The 21,374-nt window shown below is 43.0% G+C and overlaps 1 protein-coding gene across 4 annotated transcripts; it reads right to left on the bottom strand.

The window, feature by feature from the left end:
• Positions 1-267: 267 nt before the first annotated feature.
• On the bottom strand, positions 268-19,719 carry rgs19 (regulator of G protein signaling 19). Of its 4 annotated transcripts, XM_086159312.1 has the most exons (6): positions 19,360-19,719; positions 13,363-13,470; positions 6,475-6,647; positions 5,783-5,884; positions 4,465-4,699; positions 268-2,656 (listed from the first exon to the last, which is right to left on the bottom strand). In XM_086159312.1, the coding sequence occupies exons 2-6, from the start codon at positions 13,375-13,377 to the stop codon at positions 2,468-2,470; spliced, it is 714 nt and encodes a 237-aa protein (XP_086015438.1). In that variant the 5' UTR covers positions 13,378-13,470; positions 19,360-19,719; the 3' UTR covers positions 268-2,467. The 4 variants fall into 4 exon arrangements, with proteins under 4 accessions (XP_086015438.1, XP_086015436.1, XP_086015437.1 ...); XM_086159310.1 differs by lacking the exon at positions 13,363-13,470 and having other exon boundaries at positions 19,360-19,718; XM_086159311.1 differs by lacking the exon at positions 13,363-13,470 and having other exon boundaries at positions 5,783-5,872; positions 19,360-19,718.
• Between the last annotated feature and the right edge of the window lie 1,655 nt (positions 19,720-21,374).

Genomic DNA, 21,374 nt, shown 5'->3' with positions numbered 1-21,374 from the left:
AGTAAGGGTTTACAAAAATATGGTTTGTTCCTTATTCAATCAAACTAATTAGTTTGAGATAAATCAATTTCATTTTTCATACATAAATCTATTTAGATATTGAACTAAATGAAATACTCTATTCTCACAGAACACAATGCAATCAATTATATTGTGTGTAATATAATAAGGTCGATGAAATGTTGTTTTCCTCCTGAACGCATCCCAACACATAATGAACACACACACACAAACATACATGCACAGGAAAACACGTGCAGCCTCGGATTGGGTGTTCAAGGGTTTCTGTTTATATATGTACAATTAAATCACAGTTTTAACAAAATATAAAATAAATAACAATAACAATACTAAGATCAAAGCGTTCGGAGCCTATGAAGGCGTCACTCTCCTTTTCTTTTTTTATTTATTCTTTTTTCAAACCTGTCGTCTCTGTATGCACAGAAACTACAAACTAGTTTTCCCTCAAACTACATTTCCCATGGACCAGCGGGTGTGAGAGCCCCACCCCCTCTGTTCTCCATACCTTTATTATTTCCCAGTCATATATCTGAATGTAGATATATTTCTTATAATATAATATATTTTTCTTTTTTGCACCTAGGATTTCCCCCCCACCCCCCTCCCCTTCCTGAAATGACCAACCACAGTTTTGTTTCTTGTTGTTGTCGTTATTGTTGTTAGCCCTGCGGCCAATCAGGAGCCGGACAGTGGTGAGGTCAAAGGTGAGAGGTCACAGAGGCAGAGGTCAGCAGCAGCAGTGCCCGGATAGGCCACCCCGGTGTGTAGGCGTGTGTGTGTGTGTGTGTGTGTGTGTGTGTGTGTGTGTGTGTGTGTGTGTGTGTGTGTGTGTGTGTGTGTGTGAAACTTTTGTCTCCAGGAAATGTTACAAAGTAAATGATCATGCAACAAGTCATTAAATCCTGTTGGGGATGTTGGGCTTTGACATCAAATCACTAAATAAGATCCACTAAATTTAACTTCCACTAAAGCTTGCATATCAACATCCAACTTGAAATATTTGAACAATCTTTCCTGACTTTGATGCGGTTTCCTATTTTTTGAGAAATCTATTGATCGAGAGTCTGGGATTTCAGACAATTGTTTTTTTTTCCGTTCAAATCCAGCTAAAACCGGATCAATTGCAAATTGCACAGATCTAAACTTACATCTTTCATATGCGTTATATAATTCTGGATTAAGTTTTAGGTCCTTCATCATCAAATTATTTTTTTTTGTAAAAATGTAATGGTTGTGGTTCTTTTCTATTTTTTCCTAATTTAAATATTTACCAACAATCTTCAAGCCATTCCTCCGTGTCTGAAAATAACCCCATTAAAATTTAGTAAAAAAAAATTGAACGTATGTACATGTGTGTGTGTGTGTGTGTAAGTGTGTGTGCGTGCCTGTAAGCTCCAGTGTTTTATTGCAGAGTTCATGGTGTCGGGTCGGACGTGGATCGTTCCGGATCCTCCTCCTTTTTGCAAAAAAAATAAAAAAATAATAAAAAAAAAAGAAACAAATGAAAAAATCCTCAGTTATTCAAATGTCCTTAAAGAGTTTTCTATTTTAAAAAAAGTCTGGTGTTTTATGTTGTAAATCAGTAGTCGGAGGGAGAGAACCTCCGTCCGTCCGCCCGTCCGTCTGTCCGTCCAAGTTTCTCTCCGGGAAACGACCGAAACGGCAGAACTTTGGCCGCTGTGTGTGACGCGTGAGGGAAACGGATAAAACGATGAAGTGATGGCGGGATGAGAGCAGCACCCTGTGTTTTCCAGTTGAGGGGAGGAAAAAAAAAAAAGAGGGAAATTAGACAAAATCCAGCTTTTTTTTCTCTCGCCTTCATTCGCCCCATCCTGGACGGAGGGCGGAGGGTGGGTTGGACGTAGAACTGTTATAGAGGAGGGAAAAAGAAGAAAAGAAAAAAAAGAGATGGGAGAGAAGTTCTGGCTTTCGGCCACCAGGGGGCAGAGGCTGCGATCCTCTTCCTCCAATCACTGCTTTTCAATTTTTCAGTCAAATTTTAAATCTGTGAATCAAATTTCGAGTTACTTTAGTCAGAATTAAAAAAAAAAAAAATTCGAGGTCGAACTGATGGAATAACTGACGGGTTAACATCAACTTTATAACAAATTACAAATTTAATTTCCACCGAATTGGTGCATTCTCTACTCTTCTTTCTCTGACAGTGAAGGTCATCGTAATATTGAATAAAAACTCTGGGGAATTTTTGGAGGAAAAAAAGTTTCCTTAAAGAAAAAAAAAAAAACTAGGAAATTCCCTGAAAATCTGCAAGAAACGGAGAATCAAATAAGGGTATTAAAACGAAAGAGGGGAGCGAGCGAAGGATGTGCGCCGAGGCCAAAGGCCTGCAGAGACCCTACAGAGCGGAGGAGGTAAACTGAGGGGCCGGGCGGCGTCAGAGGTGTCGAGGCGAGCGTTTCCCGGGGGCGCGGGAGGAGGCACGGCACTAGGACTCGGAGGAGGTGCGTGAGCTGCCGTGGACCAGCGACCTGTAGATGTTGGAGGCCAGGAAGCGCGGGTACGAGTCCCTGTGCATCAGCGTGTAGATCTGCAGCTGGGCGTCCTCAAAGGTGTGCGGCGTCGGGTCCTGCATCTTCCTGTTGATCACCTCTCGAACCCGGGCGTCTAGACTGACCTGGGGGGGGGGGGGCAGGAAATGACACACAAGCTCAAACAGGAAGTACATGTACAGGCAGAGAACAACCTTAAAAAAACATCAATAGTGAATAATAAATCTTATTTCTTGGTACTGATTTGACTTTTACATTGAATTTCATTTGTTGGTAATTGCTGCTATATTTTTTTTGTTTTGTTTTGTCTTGTTTACATTTTTTTTCTGATATAAGTTTGGACACAGCTGATCTTCCATACAAGTATGAACCCACACTGTCATACACCAGGACACATTTATAGGAACACAATCCTTCTCTTATGTCTGCTCTTATTTAAGACCTGTGCTTGCGCGCACACACACACACACACACACACACACACACACACACACACACACACACACACACACACACACACACAAACAGGCAGCCTCTCAAGGTCAGACGTACAAGCACACATGCATGTAGATACACACACAGACAGACACGCAAACACGTATCTACATATCTGTGTTTATAAAAAGTCTCTACAGCCAGAGGGTGATGAGAGCAGCAATTTATAGCTTATTTTAAACAGACACACACACACTAACACACACAGCCACAACTGCACTCACAGAGACAGCAGTGTGTAAACATGCCAAACACGCACACACAGACACATTGAGATTAGAGCCTGAAAAGCAAAGCCTGTAGCGCTCGTGCTACATAAAAGCAGCCACACACACACACAAACGCATGTACACACACTCACACACACACACACGCGCGCGCACACGGTTAAAAATAGCAGCTGGAGCAACTAAATGCAGTTGTGTTTGCTGACAGCAGTTTCTGCCGCCGCCGGTGGACATTATGGCTGCTTGTCCGTGAGAACCGTCTGCAGAGCCAGAGCTGGAAACAGCATCAGCTTCTGCTGCCGGCGGGTCGCCGCCGTGCAGCGGCCAATCAGGGGGCGCCAGTGATGTTGTGACCTTCCTCGTGTTTATGACCAGTAGCGTCATTTAATTTTTGTGAAGAATTTTTGTCAAAAGTTTTTTTTCTTCCCCCTCTTTTCAAGCTCAGTTTCCAAAATTTCTTATTGGTAAAACACCCAAGGGGGTGAATACTTATGATAGGCACTGTGTATCATACATATTTTGTATATGTCTTGTCCCTTGACTCAATCAAAATAAGGCAAAAACATACAGACAATGTATAAAAATCAGGAATGGAAACATTAGAAACTGAGTTCCACGTGAAATTACAAAAAATTTAAAATAATGAAATGATTCAACTGAAAAATAGGAAAAAAATGATGATGTGAAAATAAGCTAAAAAGTGGAATTTCAAAGATTTTTTTAAAAAGGGCTGTTCATGTGATTGCATCCAAAGGTGCATCTACAAAATACTGACTGGAAGGGGGGGATTAATTATGCAAACAATTATATTTCTTTATATATTTTTATTTCACTGACATTACTTTGTAGAAATCTGTTTTCACTTTGACCTTAAAGAATGTTTTCCATTCGATTTTTGTGTTAAAAAGGCCAAATTTTATTGACAATGATTGATTTATGAAAGCACTAAAAGGGTAAAACATCCAAGGGGGTGAATTTTAGGCATTTTCTCCCCTTAAAACTGTTCACCCCCCCAAAAAGGGGACATTTTTGTTTAATCGAATCTCTGATTTTCAATCAAAATTCTGCTTCACTTCTGAGTTTTTTTTATGTTTTTGTCTTTCACAGAATTAATTTAGATGTTTTCCAGGCGGTTCCTTACAGCCACCTCAGCACGCCACGGTTCTGGGGCGGGTCGGACGGGGGGGTGAAGACCCCTTCAGCTCTCCTACCTCTTTGGGCGACAGGATGGACACGTAGTCCTCGTAGATGGCGTGCACCTTCTCCTCGATGGCGCCCTTGTTGAGCTCCTGCTTGAGGTCTTCGCAGGCCAGCCAGAACAGCATGTTCTCCTCGCTGTACTCCGTCCGCAGGAACTCCCGGAAGACGTTCCGACCCGCCGGGTTCCGCATCAGCTTCTCGAAGGACTGGGACCAGAGCCGTATCTCGTCCACGGAGGGTTTGGTGCTGAGGGTCAGACGCTGGTTAGCGGAACCATTCGGCTCAAAAAAACTACTTTTAGACCCTTAAACTAAGAAAGTACTCTAGATTTGAAGTACAACAAAGTACTAGATATTTCGGTTCACATGACAAAGCTGCTTGTTAAGTTATTTATTTTTGGTTTGACAAAACAAAAAAGTCAGAACAGAAATATGAGTTAAATATAGGTTCCTATTTTCAATGCGGAGGCCATATTTATATTTGAACAGAAAACAAACAAACTTATATTTCGGAGTTTTGACAAATCATCTTATTTTGGTGTTAAAAAAAAAAAAAAAAAAAAAAGAGAGGGACCGGGCGGCACGGTGGCGCCGTGGTTAACGCTTCCTTCTCACAGCAAGACGCTCCTGGACGGGGAGACTTTCTGTGTGGAGGCTCGATGTTCCGACCGTAACTTTGCACGTGCGATTGAGAGGGAGGTCATAATGAAAAATGACCTCTTAATTTCCTAATTTAAGTTTGAACGTCCAAAGTGCTGGTTTCGACTTAACAAACCGAAGTCGTGGAGGCTTTTTTTTTTTTTTTTTTTTGATCCTCATGAATCGAAATAATAAAAATACATGTTCAACCGTTGACAATAAAGACGTAGAAGATTAATATGCAGGCGGCAAAGAAACGTATTTAATTTAAGATTAAAAAAAACAAAACAAAGTTTAAACAAGTTACTCCTTAAAAGTGAGACGCTCCCCAGCCGCGACAGATTCAATCCAGAAGACAAAAAAATACATTGTTTGAATGTAGAAAAAGGCAAATAATTTCTTTTCCATCCCCCCAAAACGCCGCACATTCATAAATTGGGCTCCAAAAATTAATATGTGGCTCACTTTAGACATTAACTGTTATTTACGAGGAGAAAAATGATTTCAATTCAAGCCGAAATGTCCCACATACTAATTTCAGCTCGGACTGAGGACGAAATTATTGATATTTAAGTTCGTACAACGAAAGAACTGAGTTACTGGGGAATAAATATTATTGTACAATTATTAATGCATTATTGAATTTAAGATTAAAATGTGTTTGGGATGGATTGGATGTGAACAGGCTCACCAAGCTTCACAGTTTGGTATTGTTTCCATCTTGGTGTCTTGTGATATCCTCTTCCTCCTCCTCCGCCTCCTCCTCCTCTCCTCTTCATTCCTGACGGTGAGACTGACATGATAACACGGCTTTCAGACAGGAAACACACACACACACACACACACACACACACACACACACACACACACACACACTCACACTCACATGCACGCACCTGACTGAGAAGTAATTGTTCCCAGAAATACAAACGTGTACACTTACTGGCCAATTTACTGACATGCAAAAGCACTGTGTGTGTGTGTGTGTGTGTGTGTGTGCGCGCGCACTTGTGCATTTCCGTGAAACAGAACAAGCCATTATTAACCCCCCCCACTCCTAAAATAGGAAAACCTTATCATCATTACTGGAAATAATTTGTAATTTTTACCAAGATAAACTATTTTAATCAAAAGCATCAATTCTGAGGGGAAACGAACACACACACACACACACACACACACGCAGGACACTGGGCAAAGCCAAGAAAATACACCGCAATTGCAACAAGATCTCAAATATTAACACAACAGGGATTCCCTTGAAGATGATTGTGGAACAAAGGAGGGAAAAAACACTTGAGGGTCACAACCTGACATTTGTGTGTGAGTGTGTGTGAGTGTGTGTGTGTGTGTGTGTGTGTTAGTGTGCTCGTGCTCTCCTACCACGAGCAGCTGCAGCAGCAGCACCAGCAGAAGCAGCATGCGTTGGGTCGCTGGGAGTTCTGAGTGGTGGTCACATCCCGTCCCCCTCCCACGCCGCTCAGCGCAGAGGTCTCGCTGCGGCCGCCACCCATGACCGACTCGGCCTCTCGCTCGGCCGGGACTGGACCAGTGTACTGCACCCAGAGCGAGAGAGACAGAGAGAGACAGGCTCGATTCGGGGAATCTCCACAACCGTCAAAACCCAATCCTACACTCAACCAATGAAACACCATTTTCCTCTGCCGCTGTTTTTTTTTGGAACAAACTGCGCTTTTTCTGATGAGTCAGCAAAAAAAAAAAAAAAAAAAAAAAAAAAATTTTTTTTGCTTTTATTTCATTTTTTTCCTGATTTTTTTAAAATTTGCTGCATTTTCAGGTGAAACACAATCGCCACGTTTTTATTTTGGGAAAAAAAAAAAAATCTCCAATTCACCGTTCCCACAACAGACGAAAAGTAAGGAAGTAGTTTACTGTTGTTTTATATCTTTATCTTTATATGTACACCTTCGTCAGCAACGGTTGAATATGTTTGCTTTCCGCTGAATTCAGTGAGTTGATAAAATGTGACAGCAGTTTTTATTGATTATAATGAAGTGATCAATAAATTCACTTTCTCTGATTATATTCTGAGAGACGCAGACGAGAGAGAGAAAGAAAGGGGGACAGACAGAAAGAGGAAGTGAAAGAGGGACGATCATGCAGTAGTGTGATGCATCACGAGATTGAGCTGTGATTGAATGTGCACACACACACACACACACACACACACGCACACACACACACACACACACACACACACACACACACACATACAAAGTTACTGTATTTTTTTGATGTGAAAATGCAGACTTCCATGTCTGACATGCACACTGTATATGTGAAAACACTTAAAAAGAGAAGACTCAACAGCGAGGTGGACTCCACTGAGCAGAAAAAACACACCGAGTGACCGACACACACACACGCATACACACCAGAACAGCCCCCACAATGGCCTTATGACCCGGTTCACCTGTTTTTATCACATAGCCGGTTATAAAAAGAGGAAAAAAAAAACAAAGAAAGAAAGATTCCTTCAAGCTTTAGCTCTTAATCGCATTGACGCCAACTTGGTCACATGACCCTGAACTGAATCACTCCAGTGTCGTCTTTGTCGCCGTGGCCATCAGCTTGGATCCCTTCAAAACTACTGAGTCACGAGGACACACACTTAGTCTCACACCCACACACACACACACATAGCGTCAGCATGAACTGGACTTCCAATTATAAAATCCCGAACCGAGTCACACAGCCTAAATCCCATTGGATCATCCAAACACCGACTTAGTCCCGTTGGCCTCAACTGAGTCACATCAATTTTGTCATCAAAATTGGGATTTAATCACCGAATCGGTCCGATCATCTGACGATTCCATCCTCGTAATCAAGATTTGTCACGTGCAAACTGTCTCTGTCGTGTCGAGTCCAACTAACTCACACTCTCAATCAGACCGGACTGAGTCACTTCCGACCAAAACGCCAGCTTTGTACAAGAGACACCGACTTTGTCACCCTGATGGCCAATTAATCAGATCGTCACTAATTCAATCTCTGAAATACCAACTTCTTTCACACACATCCCCAGTTATCCACAAACACAAGTTAACACAAAGACAGACACACATCCAGATGCACACTAAGTCGCATGCTACATGCTAATGTTAGCAATCACTGACCGGTGCTGTTTTTTGACTTCATGAACAGACAGTCTCGTACTCCTGGGCTCATTTGTGCATTTATGTGTTGCAGTATCAGTAAACTCATGTGTGTGTGTGTGTGTGTGTGTGTGTGTGTGTGTGTGTGTGTGTGTTTGTGTGTGTTTGTGTGTGTGCGCGCATGCTGTGTTTAACAGGATTTGGATCCGAGAGTTAATCTGATTAGGCTGGATGACATTAGAAAGCTCTCTTTCTAACTCAAACACTTGTGGACACACACACACACAAACACACACATACACACACATACACACACTCACCTTCACATCATAGTTGTTTTCATCTCTGAATATTTTTTTAACCTCTATTTAATCAGGTATAATTGACACGTTGCTCCCACCCCACCGCGTGTAACATCACACACATGCAAGACGCACACACACACATACACACACACACACACACACACACACTCACTCTCACATACACACACACACACACACACACAAGTACCCAGGGGGTCATGGGGAGTAGCAGCCTATCCCAGCTGTCATTCGGCAGGAGGTCGCCAGTCAATCACATACATTCATACACTGAAATATATATTTATTTTATACTTGTAATCAATAATGGTCCTCCATACACACACAAACACACACACACACTCTCACACACACACACACACACACACACACACACACACACACACACACAAGCACACACAAATGCAGCTGAACATGCCAGCGGAATTTCTGTAATTAAATGCTCAATTTAAATATGAATCTGAGAGATTACTCCTCCATAATCTCCACATAATTCTCCACCTGATCGCCCCCGCGACTATTCAGAGTGTGTGTGTGTGCGTGTGTGTGTGTGTGTGTGTGTGTGTTGGCAGGGTAACGGTGAAGGATCAACAGATGAGAAGACAGACAGACAGACACTGACGTTGTGTGATTGTCTGGTCGTTAATGATGCATTTGTTTTTAAAAATAAACGCAGGATTAAAAACCCCAGAAACCGACCGTCTCCTTGGAAAAAAACAACTGTCACTTCTTCTTTTTTCTTCACAGAACTCCGTCAGAACTCGGACGGAACCCTGAACCTCTGTCATGGGATCGATTTCTAAATCATGAGGAAGAAATCAAACCAGTGCAACATCACAGAAAGCGGAGAGGAGTTAAAAAACCACAAGGTGTTGAATAAAAGCCATTAAGAGTCAAAAAGAAGCTAAAAATCTGCGAAAAATTTCATGAAAAATAGACAAAAAAAACAAGAAATTAAATTATAATTCATAAGAACAACTACAATAGAGGATAAAGAAATAATTATAAGGGAGAAGAATTGTTTATGAGAAGAATTAAAAATATGAAAGAATTCAAATAGAATTTAGGACATGTTCCAATTATATATAATTAGCGACAGATCAGAGTTGAATCCCCAAAAATCAGCATTGAAAATCAATTTGACGTTGAAAAAAAAAGATAAACTTCAAAATCTGTAATTAATAAAATGAACATAAAAGAAAACAAATGATATAAAAACTACAGATGAATGAAGAAAAACTGCAACTGATGGGGAAAGTCAGTGATAAATTAAATAAAAATGACTGAATAACAATAGATGATTTTAATATGTTCCCCATCTCACACACACACACACACAAAAATGCGCATAGACGCACACACACGTGCACACACACGCTCACAGCGGCTGCTGCTGGCAGAAACAGCCTGCTTGGTTTGGAAAGTTAACGGGATTACATTCCCTGCGGTCTGGATGAATTATATTCCCGAGTCTGGGTTCCGGTAAAGACTCGGGGAGGCTGAGACTGGAACCAGATTACATCCCATAAATAACAGGCCGCAGAGAGAACGCAGTGGAATCGCGCCTCCCCCGACCGATACGCTTTCCCTGTCGCAAAGGTGTCTGTTCTGTCCTGTGGGGGTTAGCGATCCCAACACACTGATCGTCTGTATGACGGTGGAAATATTGATCGGAGCGGGCTGGTATCGATCGGTGTGATCGGCGCTTGATTTCTAGGTTTTTCACGGAGACGGGAAGGACACGACGGATCAGTGATTCAGAGAGGAAGGAGGGAAACTCCTGCCCTGACACGCTGCTGGGAGGTTAGCGCGCGCTCACACATAAAATACAACCAAGCATATACAAACACACACCTACGTACGAGCATGCGCGCACGTGTATACAGACACACAGGTGCGAACACGTAAAAGAGCGCGCGTGCACACACTCACACGCACAAAAATCTCACATTAAAACACACCATAAATCCGACATTTGTTTTTTTTCGCAGAGGAGCAGAATCAGCCTTCATCTCCTCTCTTTGCCTTTTATGGAGAAGCCTGTCCAAACACACACATAAATATACATACGTAGAGAACACACACACACACACACATCATACACGGAGGAGATACGAGGGGATGAAGAGTCTAGATGAACAGATTTTTTTAGTACACCACAAATGTTTAATAAACGGATCATATATCTTTTTTTTTTTTTTCTGAGGCAGCGATTTTCCTAGTTATCTCTCCATTTTAATTTCTCATTTCTGGAAAAATCCAACAAAAACGCTCTTCTCCCCTTCCACTCTTGGGTGGAGAGGAAGGTCACGATCGAAATCACGCTTGAAACTACAATCCACGTCACTAGGTGTTTCCCTCCCGGCTCTGGCGGCCCGACCCCTCGCCACGGGAAGCCGGTGGGTGCAGTTCGGAGCCGGGACTGCGGGTGCCGCTGCTCCCCAACATCGAAACTCCGGATCAAAAAAAAAAAAAAAAAAAAAAAAAGTGCCCGAACCTCACAGACATTCACGAATCCGTGTTTGCCCACGAGATGTGGAATAGAGAAGCTTTAAAAATGCTAGTTTCCTGAATGGAGTCGGGTTTGGAAAGCCGGCGGCGGCTCTGTCTCGGCCGCAATGTTTTGGAAATCACGGCCGGACCGGTACTTGATATTTGAAGCCGATCCAGATGTGAATAGTCTAGTTCATCAATAATTTTGTCAGTTTTAACGTGAAAATGAATTCTAATGGCGGGCGTTACAGAGCTACCGTTTGAAAGCTACTGAAAAATCCAGACACTCATTTAGCATCTAGATGATGTCAATTTGGGATTAAAAAAAAAATTAAATGTCAAATTAAGGGAGGATATCTGACTTAAAGAAGGGGGCGGGGCGAGAGAGACGTCAACAAGCGATTCCCTCCGTCAGAACCGCAAATTTAAAAAGTCGAGCCAACCTCATCAGGAAGGACGCGAAATTCAAAAAAAGGCGGAAGCCATGTTTTTTTGCTAACAAGCAAACAAACAAAAAAAGAAACAGAGGAGTCGTAAAACTTCAAATGAAAAAAAAAAAATGACTTTAAGGCGCTGGACCGAGGAAAACAAAATCTGAATTCTGTTTCTTGGAGATAGGACTCTCCACCACGCTGCACGTGTCGATTTTCAGAACATTTGCATATTTCATTGCCACGGTGCTCCATCCGTCAATCAAAACAGCTTCTCAGAAAACACGCGGAGAGAGAGAGAGAGAGAGGTGACCTCGCGCAGGGCAGCGAAAACAAAAAAAAAGAACAAAAAAAAAAAAAAGAAAAACGCTCACCAGTGAACGGACAAATCGACGAGGACGGCGGGCGAAACCGACTAATCCGCCTCGCCGCTCCTCTTCTCCGGGTCCCGTTTAAAACGCCGTTGGGGGCTCTGCTGCCGAACTCCTCGCACACCGGCCTCGCGGGGAAAGGAGGGAAGAAATGAAAAGAAACCAAAAAAAAAAAAAAAAGAGGAAGGACGGGTCGGAGGAGGGAAAGATGGAGGCAGAGCGACAGGAAGCCGAGTCAGAGCTGTTGTGACACTCGGGGTTTCTTTGGATTTTTTTTCTAAAAACTTGATGAATCAGACCCGGTGTCTCCGAGCAAGCGAGCGCACGCACACACACACACACACACACACACACACGTGGATGCCATCACCGCTGAAGAGGGGGGAAGCAGGCGAGAAGCAGCATTAACATTCCTCCTCCCTCAGAGACGGGACGTCCCTCCAGTCCAGACTTGTTCTTTCCTCCTTCGGTTTCTTTCAAAGACAGAACCCTCGCCTCCACACCTTTCCTCCCAGGAGCCCGTTCAGGGGGGCCCCTCTGGTCCCAATCACTCCAGCTCTGGGGGGTCCCTTTAACAATTTTTGCTTTAGCAAAAATGAATGAATTTCTGATTTTCAGAATTTTTTTTTGCTGCTGTTTTTTTTTTTTTTTTTTTTTTTTTTTAAGAATTTTTTTGCTCACTGATGTTTTTTTTGAGGTTTCTCAAATGACCACTGACTGACTTCAGCTCGTTTCCTGTTAAGTCACAGGGACTTTCTAGGTGCCTTCTCAAACAAATCTCAGCGCTTTGTAAATTTTCACAAAAACTTAAAAGTTTACAACCATTTCCAACGAAATTTTATTTTCATTTTCATCTTCAATTTGAATATCAATTCCTTTTTTTTTTTTTTTTTTTTTTTTTTGCTAATATTGTGCTAAATTCCGAATCCTTTCTCTGTATGTACAGGTGAACTTTAGAACTTTCTCAGTTATTACAGAATTTCTCCTCCAACTCTTTCAGGTGATTTCTTACTCGTTTTGAGATAATTTTCGGATATTTACTTATTTCTTGGCTTTACTCCGGTTCAAGAAATTTCTTGCATTATCTCATCAAATGTATTCATCATAGTATATACCTATATCATATAATATGATATGATAAATTCTATAAATCATATGTATACGTTTTTCATTCTTGACGGTTTACTAATCTGTGGGATCACTGGAAAAGTTTGGTGACTGACTGACAAAAGACAGGAGCGCTTGGGTTCCTTGGAAGCACCGAATCATCGATGAGTGGTTATGGTGTCACAATTCTGCAGCGTCAACCAAACTAAGATCCATTAAAAAAGCCTGGTAGTTGATTCTGCTTTGGATTCTGGTTGGTTAACAAACCTTGAAGCAAAATTTGAACACACCAATGCCAACGGGTCAATAACAGACCGGCAGGGTGAAGTGCACCGGTTCCACTCTAGTCGCCATGAAAAAGAGCACAGACGAAGACAGACAGAGAGGAAGAGGAGGATAAAATGAGGAAGAGGAGTCACTTGTTTACCAGGATGTCCGTCATGTCTGGAGGGCGGGCGGCGGGTTAGTGTGTGAGTCGTCAGCGACGTTAGCAGGCCGGACATTTGCATGTCATTCCCCCTTCTGCCTTGGACCTCTGCTTTGTAGACACACACACACACACACACACACACATACAGTGGAATGCACGCATGTATGCATGAATCATAAAGCCACGCACATTCGCCCGTGAAGATGTGTGAAAGACGGAAAACACACAATGTGCATGCCGGTCGCAGATGGGAAAATACCAGGGGTGTGTATGCCCACGCATACGGACGGATGAATGTGCACATGTATCGCAACATAAACACGCACGCGCACACAAACACACACACACAGACAAAAAAAAAGACTATAGTGAGAGAGGGTGTGAGTGTGTGTGTGTGTGTGTGTGCTAACAGTCATACACTCATCACAGATAAGCCTCTCCCTCAACAAACATGGGACGGATAGTGTTCCGACACCTTTGGGTAAAAGGCCTGCTCTGATTGGTCGAAAACTTCCACGGTTTCATTGGTAAAGTCTAATGACAGGATATTAGATTTGAATCAATCCAGGAAATAATCACCGACCAATGCCATCGGTCACGTGACTTTATCCACCGCCACAGGCTCCTCCGTGTTCCGCTCCGCGTGACGATATTCCCCCCGCCGCAGGTCCAAGTCTTTTTGACCTTGAAACGACATTCGGTGTCTGAAATGAGATGGACGCCGCCGCCTGGAGTAACGCGTTGTGTTCCACGCCCGGCGCAATCGTGAGCTGAGAACATCAGCTTTTTTTTTTTTGTCTTGTTTTCAAAGATCCAGAACAGAAAGTTCCAGGACGGAAAAATTATCAGCATCGGCGCCGAAGCCCGAGCGCCGGTCGGCCTCGCCGCCACATCTGACGCCAACGAACCCCCGACCCAGAAGAACTCCTGGTTAACCCTTCTCGCTTGATCAGACACTTTCTGCACGCCGGAACCGAGCCCAAGAACAGACAAATACCGTTCAATTATTGAAAGAAGAAAAAAAAAAAAAAAAGATTGAACTCCAAAACCGCATCCTGTGGGTGAAGCCCTTTCAAAATCAAGGTTCTGTCAGTCACATGTCAACAACACCGGCCGTCCTCAAGCGTCAGATGATGAAAAACATTGATTCATCTTTTCTTTGGGAGAAGCAAAGTCGGAGCAATAAACTGTGTTTTTAAGAAGGTTCCAGGTTCTGATCGGAAGGTCAGCCTGGTTCCTCCTCAAGTCTTCCCGGGTTCTCTCTGGGTGGATGTCTCCCAACCGTTCAACCTCTCCTCCAAATTTAGGGAGAATTTGGAGTCTTCAATGAGGTTGGATGAAGAACCAGGAGAGAACCCAGGAGGGTGGACATGGAGAGAACCCAGGCAGGACAACATGGCGAGAAGCAAGGCAGGAGAACGTAGAGAACCCTGGAAGGTGAACATGGAGAGGCGAACATGGAGAGAACCATGAAAGGACAATATGAAGGATCTTTACGGCAGTGACGAAAACGTATTGGACCTCCTTCATCATCACCGTGAGAAGATATGTAGGACGGATGGATGGATGAATGGATGGATGGTTCCACGGCAGTTCAGCGCTTCGCTGCAACAATCCTTTCCACGTCAGAAGCGAAAAAAAAAAAAAAAAGAAATCTTTGGTTTGGCAGCTCGAAGCCGCAGGAATCCAAAACCTCCACTTGTGGCCGCCGAACTCCACGCCACGCTGGACTTTCAAAAATCCGCTGGAAAAACCTCAAGAATGTTTTTCTTTGTCAAAAATAAAGACATGCTTTCACTCGTCCACTCCGGAGACGCTGGGTTGCGCATTTATTTGTTCATTTCTTTATTGCTCAAACAGTTATCATGCTGCAGAGACAGGGAGAATCACCTGTAGCTCCAGAACTTTTTTTTCAGTCATTTGTATCTGTTTTATATTAGTCATTTTTGGATATGTATCCTAATTTGAAGTCATTCCTGATTTATTTCGCAGTGAAACTCACTCAGTTATAGGGATTTTTGGTGAATTTCAGTGGTTCCCTGATCTTGAGAACATTTTTCTAAGAACGTTCAAGTAATTCTAAGCTGACTTTCCAGCATTGCCATTTTAATTTCAAGTAATTTTTTTAGATCATTTTTCTGCTTTTTTCCCCACCAAGAACTCCTCTTTAGTGGAGTTGGTCACAAATTTGAGGTCTTTTCAAATAAAGTTGAAGAAGAAATGCAAAATAGGGTTCCCTCTGCGCAGCGTCTCCATGTTGAATGAGAGAGCGAATGGCTGGATGTCCTGATACGTGGTCATGTGAAAGACAGGTAAGCGACGTACGTGGCAAATGCATTAATTTTTTCCTAGTGAGACATAAAACAATTCACAATTTAGGGTCTCCTGCATGTATTTGGCCTGTGGAAGCCAGAAAACCTGGACTTGAACATGGAGCGAATCTGCAAACTCCACACAGAAAGTCCCCTTTCAAACATGCAAGTGCGCAGTCAAAACCCCCTGCAGCTCAATATGATAATGAAAACGTGTACAAACACAAAGGTACACGCGGAAGGCAAACAGAAGAAGGGGCAGAAACAAAGGAGGGAGCAAGGAAAAGACCATGATGAAGTTCAAAAAACGGAAGTAAGGACCAGATGCGTGAAGACACACACAGGAAGAGGAAGTGTGTTTTAACTGTCAGCAAGAAAAGGTAGGCTTGAGGCCGAGGCTCCGCCCACAGGGCCGCAGAGAGGGAGGCTGTTTTCTGGGGTTGTTTACATAAAAATCTACTTTCTGCATTTGTTTTGAAGGTGAGGATAATTTGTTTACTTATTTAGTCGGATTTTAAAAAAAAGTCCCAGGTACTTTCTGAAATTGACAAGCATTTTCATGTGGACTAATTTTGTTCTTGTGGTTGTTTTCTTGCACATTACCATGATTATTATAGATTTATTATAATCATGCACCGGGATTTTTGGCTATTTTCCAAGAGACAAAAAAAAAACCTTAATATACAGCAAAAATTTAAATTGACTGAACTACAACAATTAATCACAGTAAAGGTGATGAGACCGCAGGATAAGGAACCCTCACCGGGGGAAGAGAGGAGGTTCTGCGGTTTCCGTAGGTGCAGGAACCGACCGATGGTGGTTAAAAACCACACACACGCCTAAAATTGCTGAGAACCCGAGTTCCCTGGGCCAGCAGTCGAGGGAAGCAGAGGAGACTCCGAGTCCCAGGAGTGGAATATCCGGGGGGCTGGGTGTGTGTGTGTGTGAGATTCGCTGCCAGCCGCCACTCGTGCAGGAACTTTAGTTTACACATAAACACACCGCCAACCAGTGCAAGGTCATGGCAAACACACACCTTGCGGACACGCTAAGAAGAATTCCAGTGGCACAGGCCTTTCAGTGTCAACATTTTTAACACCCATAAAGCTAATAAATGGTAATACATTTATTTTTTTCTTACTTTCTTGTTGACTCTTAAAATTGTTTTTTTTTTTCCTTTTTTGAATAATTTCTTGTTGACTTTTTGCTGCGAGTGCAGGAGTAAATACTGTTAGAATTCTTTAAAAAAAAAAAAAAAAAAACACTGAATTTTCTTGGACGCCTTCCTTTCAGAACAATTGGTTGACCGATTTTCTCTGAATTAATCAGAGCATCCTTAGACTCTGTCGCTCCCAAAATATAATATACAAATAAAAATAAGCACAACAGCGGAGATGGTACACGTTCCTTCAGAGCAACGGGGATAGAAAAACCCTGCAGGTAGCATCGGATGGAACCGGGCCTAAAGGGATCTAATACTGATTTTGTAGGGAGTGGGGGTAAACAAGCTGTCATTGGTGGTGAAAGGCAGGGTTTGAACTGCATGGGTCAGCTGTCAATCACAGAACCAGCTGTCAATCAAAGGTCCACAGAGACATCCAACCATTCTCGCTCTCTTTCACACTAGCGGATAACTTTAGGTGACTTCAGTGGACCTGCTGACTGTTTCTTGAACTGTTGAACGAAGACAGAGAATCTGGGGAGAACCCAGGCAGGAGAGCGTAGGGAGAGCACACGGAGAGAACCATGAGGAGAAAACATGGAGACACCAAAGCAGAGAAAACCCGTCCGTCTTCCCGATCAGAACCTGGAACCTTCTTGTCAAACGGGGGAACACAAAGTCAAAATCCCATGTAACGATTGCACTGATTTTGAGTGTACATGTCCGTCGGTGAAATCATTGCTTCTTTCTTGTGATCCTGGTTGTCCATCACCAGGGAACACGAAGACAAGAACTCAGTTCTGAGTTGCCATTTGTTTGTCTCATTAAATCTTTCATTTTTTTTCCCAATGCTCCATTCACTTCATAATCTATAATCCGAATATTGCAAAACAAGACCACCTGACGACATTTTCCGTTCTCCACCCACATAGGAAGGAGCAACTATAGTTTGGTTTTAATAGGAATTTTTAAGTCAATCTGTGCAGTGAAGTAAACAAACAAACAAACAAAAGTAACCTAAAAGTCAACTAAGTTTTTGTTTATGAACTTGTTGCAACTGACGGACGAATCACAACCAGTTATCTCGGAGGAGGCGGGTCCAAAACCAAGACTGTCCAATGGTTGCCTTGGAAAAAGTTATGCTCCTCCCTGATTGGTGTTTGAGTCAGGAATTCTGCGCCCCGATTGGCTGAATAAGGTTACATTTCCATCTCTTTGGCGTCTGATTGGCCATTAGGTCACGTCGTTGCTCTTCAGGTAAACGAACTGAACAGAGCGACAGGCTATGCTCGCTGGCTTTAGCCATGTTGGTCTTGTGACTTCCTACCAACATCCCACCAAAACGTGTGCTACACCGAACGCAAGTACTGACTCCCAACACCTGTGGCAACAAGTACGAGAGAAAAACAAACAACCACAAAAAAAACTAAAATCAAAATACCAAAACACTGAGCGTCACAATGACAACGTCAATCGTATATGGATTCTAAATGCTAAGCTTAACACTAGTGTTATTATTTTAGCGTGCCCACAGGAAAGCCTAGCGGCAAACATTTTGGTCGGCGTACACATTGACAGCACGAAAACACAACAAGGTGACTCTTAAAAGTGAATCTTAACGTGATTCTTAAAACAACAACAAAAAATTTACCGCAGGGGGATTGCCATTCATCTGTGGCTAGTAAAGGCTAAGCTAATTACTAGCATTGCTATTTGGCGTGCCCAAAGGAAATTCAAGCGGGGAACATTGGATTGGGGTTTGCATTGACTGGAAAAAGAATACCAAGGGAGACAAATAAATTCTACAAAAACAAAACTCCGCAAACGGCGGTGACACTGTCACTCATCTGCCGGCTGCCTAATGCTAAGCTAATAACTAGCGTTGCTATTTAGCGTCGCCCACAGGAAAGCCTGGTGGGGGTACATTTGGGTTGAAAGCAGGTCCGTTAAACGAAAAGGCACTAGGGCGACAAAGTGAATTTTACAATAATAATAATAATAATAATATTGAAAAAACTTTGGTAGCAAATAATGAAACGATGACTCCGTGAAGTTTTGGCCGCGTAAACGTGACGTCACGCTAGAAGCTGCCAGAGGATCGGCACGCAACGAGGGAGGAAAGAGGGGAGGAGGAAAGGAGGAGAAAAGGAGGAGGAAAGGAGGAGAAAATGGGGAGGAAAGGAGGAGAAAAGGAAGAGGAAAGGAGGAGAAAGGGAGGAGGAGGAGGAGGAGAGGGGGGTCTCCTTCTCCGCGTCACCGCCAACCAAACCGCGTCCGGTCGGCTGCTGACGCCCCGGTGCCGTTCAAAACCGCCAAAGCAGAAACAGACGAGTGGAAGGAGACCCGGGTACCTCCTCCTCCTCCTCCCCTCCGATCCCCCGTCTTTTTTCCCCCCGCAGGAAACCCGAAGAAGGGAAGGAAGGAGGGAACGGATTCCGACCGAGCGATCTGTTCCCTGAACGCAACGGATCCCCCCCCCCCGCAACCCCTCCGCCCCCCTCCAGCCGGTCGCATACTCACAATCTTGGCATTAATAAGGTCCGGAGGGCGGTATCCGCTGCGCTTTCGGAGGCACATCCGTGTTTCCTTCTTCTTCTTCTTCTTTTTCTTCTTCTCCTTCTTCTTCTTCTTCTTCTTCGTCTTCTTCTCTCGTTTCCGCTGCCGCTCCGCGCCGCGAGGAGGGAGGGGGAGCGGTCGGAAGACGCGTTGACTTTTCTTTCTTTTTTTTTTTTTCTCTTCTAAATTTATTTATTTATTTCTAAATTTCCAGCTGCCGCCGTCGTATCGGAAGAAGAGGAAGAAGGAGTCCTCCTCCTCCTCCTCCTCCCCCTCCTCCTCCTCGGGTTTTTCCCGGAGAGAGAGAGAGAGAGAGAGAGCGAGCTCACCGCCCTGGCGGACCGAGGCTGCGGGGCGCATGCGCAGTGGGTCTGCGCAGAAGGGAGACCCTGATAAAAGTTTATTCAAACATTTAGTTCTTTTAAATACGCAACTTCAACAATTCGCCAATTCAAACGATTTATGTTATTTTATCTTTGATATTTTATTTATGTCTATTCGCTTGTTCTTTTTATGTTTTAGTTCAAAACAGACGCTGTCATATGGTAATAATTAGCTTTTCTCTGTTTTGACTGCTTCATTTTCCCTTTTTTGATGTTTTACTTTACCTATTTATTTTGATCATTTTTTTCCCCTCATTTGTATAAAACACAAACTAAGGCCTGATGACACTTAGCTCCCAGTAAGTCCACCTTCCCAGACACGAAATTGAGTTTCTCCTTTTTCTGATGGGATCGTTTGAGAGGAAACGTTTAGAAATAGAATATAAACAATCGTTTTTTCGATCTGACTTTTACTTTTTTTTTTTCCAAAGTGGCCAGGTGAAACGTGAGGGGGCGCCAAACACCAGAGAGAAAGAGAGACAAAAAAGTAGGGGGGGGAGAGGAGGAGGGGAACAATCAGGCAAACAAAATAACTGAATATTTTTTTTTCCTTCCAAAATCTTCCGCTTTTGAGTTTTGGCGTTTCAAATCCTCTTGTTTGTTCAAAAAAAAAAAAAAGTTTCTTGATGATTCCATGTTAAAATCCCCGCTCCCTATCTCCTCTAGGAGGGCACCTCAAGGCCCTGTCCCGTCCCGGTCTGCATCCTCGGCCTCGAGCCTCTCCCTGCTTCTTATCAAAGGTTCACCTTTGTTCGGCGTCTCACCACTAAATCATATCTAGGAGCTGAGATCTCTGATATGAGGCGTGACGCCCCTACGTGGGAATATCTGAGCCGGAGCAACACCCTGCACTTCTCGGCCATTTCCTGTTGTGTCTCGCAGGTTCACGTCAGAATGTTGGACACACACACAGATGACCTTCATTCAGAAACCTGTTGCATAGGCCGGCAGCTGCAGTGCCAGCTCTCGCCACACGATAGCACTAATACTGCATATCAAGGCTGTTCCGCTTGTTTCCCTGCAAAAAAAAAAAAAAAAAAAAAAAAAAAAGATAAAAAACCCTGTCATGATCATTGCCGACCTGAGTGTTTTTTCCATTTGGGTTTTCCTTTTATTATTATCGTTTTCTTCTTATATTTGACCTTTAGCACAAATCAGCTGACCTTTACCGGGGGGTTTGTCATTGCAAGGTGCTTCATTCATCCCCATCTCTCAGCATTTACTCAGGAGTAAAGCTGCGCTGATTTAGTGCAAATAAAACCTGTACCGCTAAAGACAGGCGTAAATCAGAGGATGAAAAAAACAACAAATGATTGTTTTAGATGAGATGTAAAAGCAGACTGAAAATGAATATTATTTAAAATTCTAAAAAATGAGACTAGATGTTACTTGTTCTCTCCTTTTCCTGTTTGGTTGCATTTAAATCTCATTTATTTCATTTATAGAAATATAGTTATTCAAGGTTGCCTGCGATTACGTCAGTTTGCTAAACCAGGTAGTGACATACTGGTCTTTTTGTGAAATATTGTGTTTTGTGTGGTTATTGTAAAATATATAAATAAATAAAAAATGTAAGTAACATGCAGCTCTAAATTA

The sequence above is a fragment of the Fistularia commersonii genome, chromosome 14, assembly GCF_037954325.1.
Source record: "Fistularia commersonii isolate RoL2024-O1a breed Wild chromosome 14, RoL_Fcom_v1.0, whole genome shotgun sequence".
Taxonomy (NCBI): domain Eukaryota; kingdom Metazoa; phylum Chordata; class Actinopteri; order Syngnathiformes; family Fistulariidae; genus Fistularia; species Fistularia commersonii.
Note: the sequence above shows the minus strand (reverse complement) of the source record. Positions and strands in the feature narration are given on the sequence as shown.

What these genes read in the sequence shown, in the direction of transcription:
- rgs19 (XM_086159310.1), bottom strand. Translation starts at nt 19,416, where the DNA reads ATGTGCCTCCGAAAGCGCAGCGGATACCGCCCTCCGGACCTTATTAAT. An exon ending in ACCTTATTAATGCCAAGATT is followed by an intron (nt 6,648 to 19,359) that starts GTGAGTATGCGA and finishes CTCTGGGTGCAG; the next exon opens with TACACTGGTCCAGTCCCGGC. An exon ending in CCATCCTGTCGCCCAAAGAG is followed by an intron (nt 2,657 to 4,464) that starts GTAGGAGAGCTG and finishes CCCCCCCCCCAG; the next exon opens with GTCAGTCTAGACGCCCGGGT.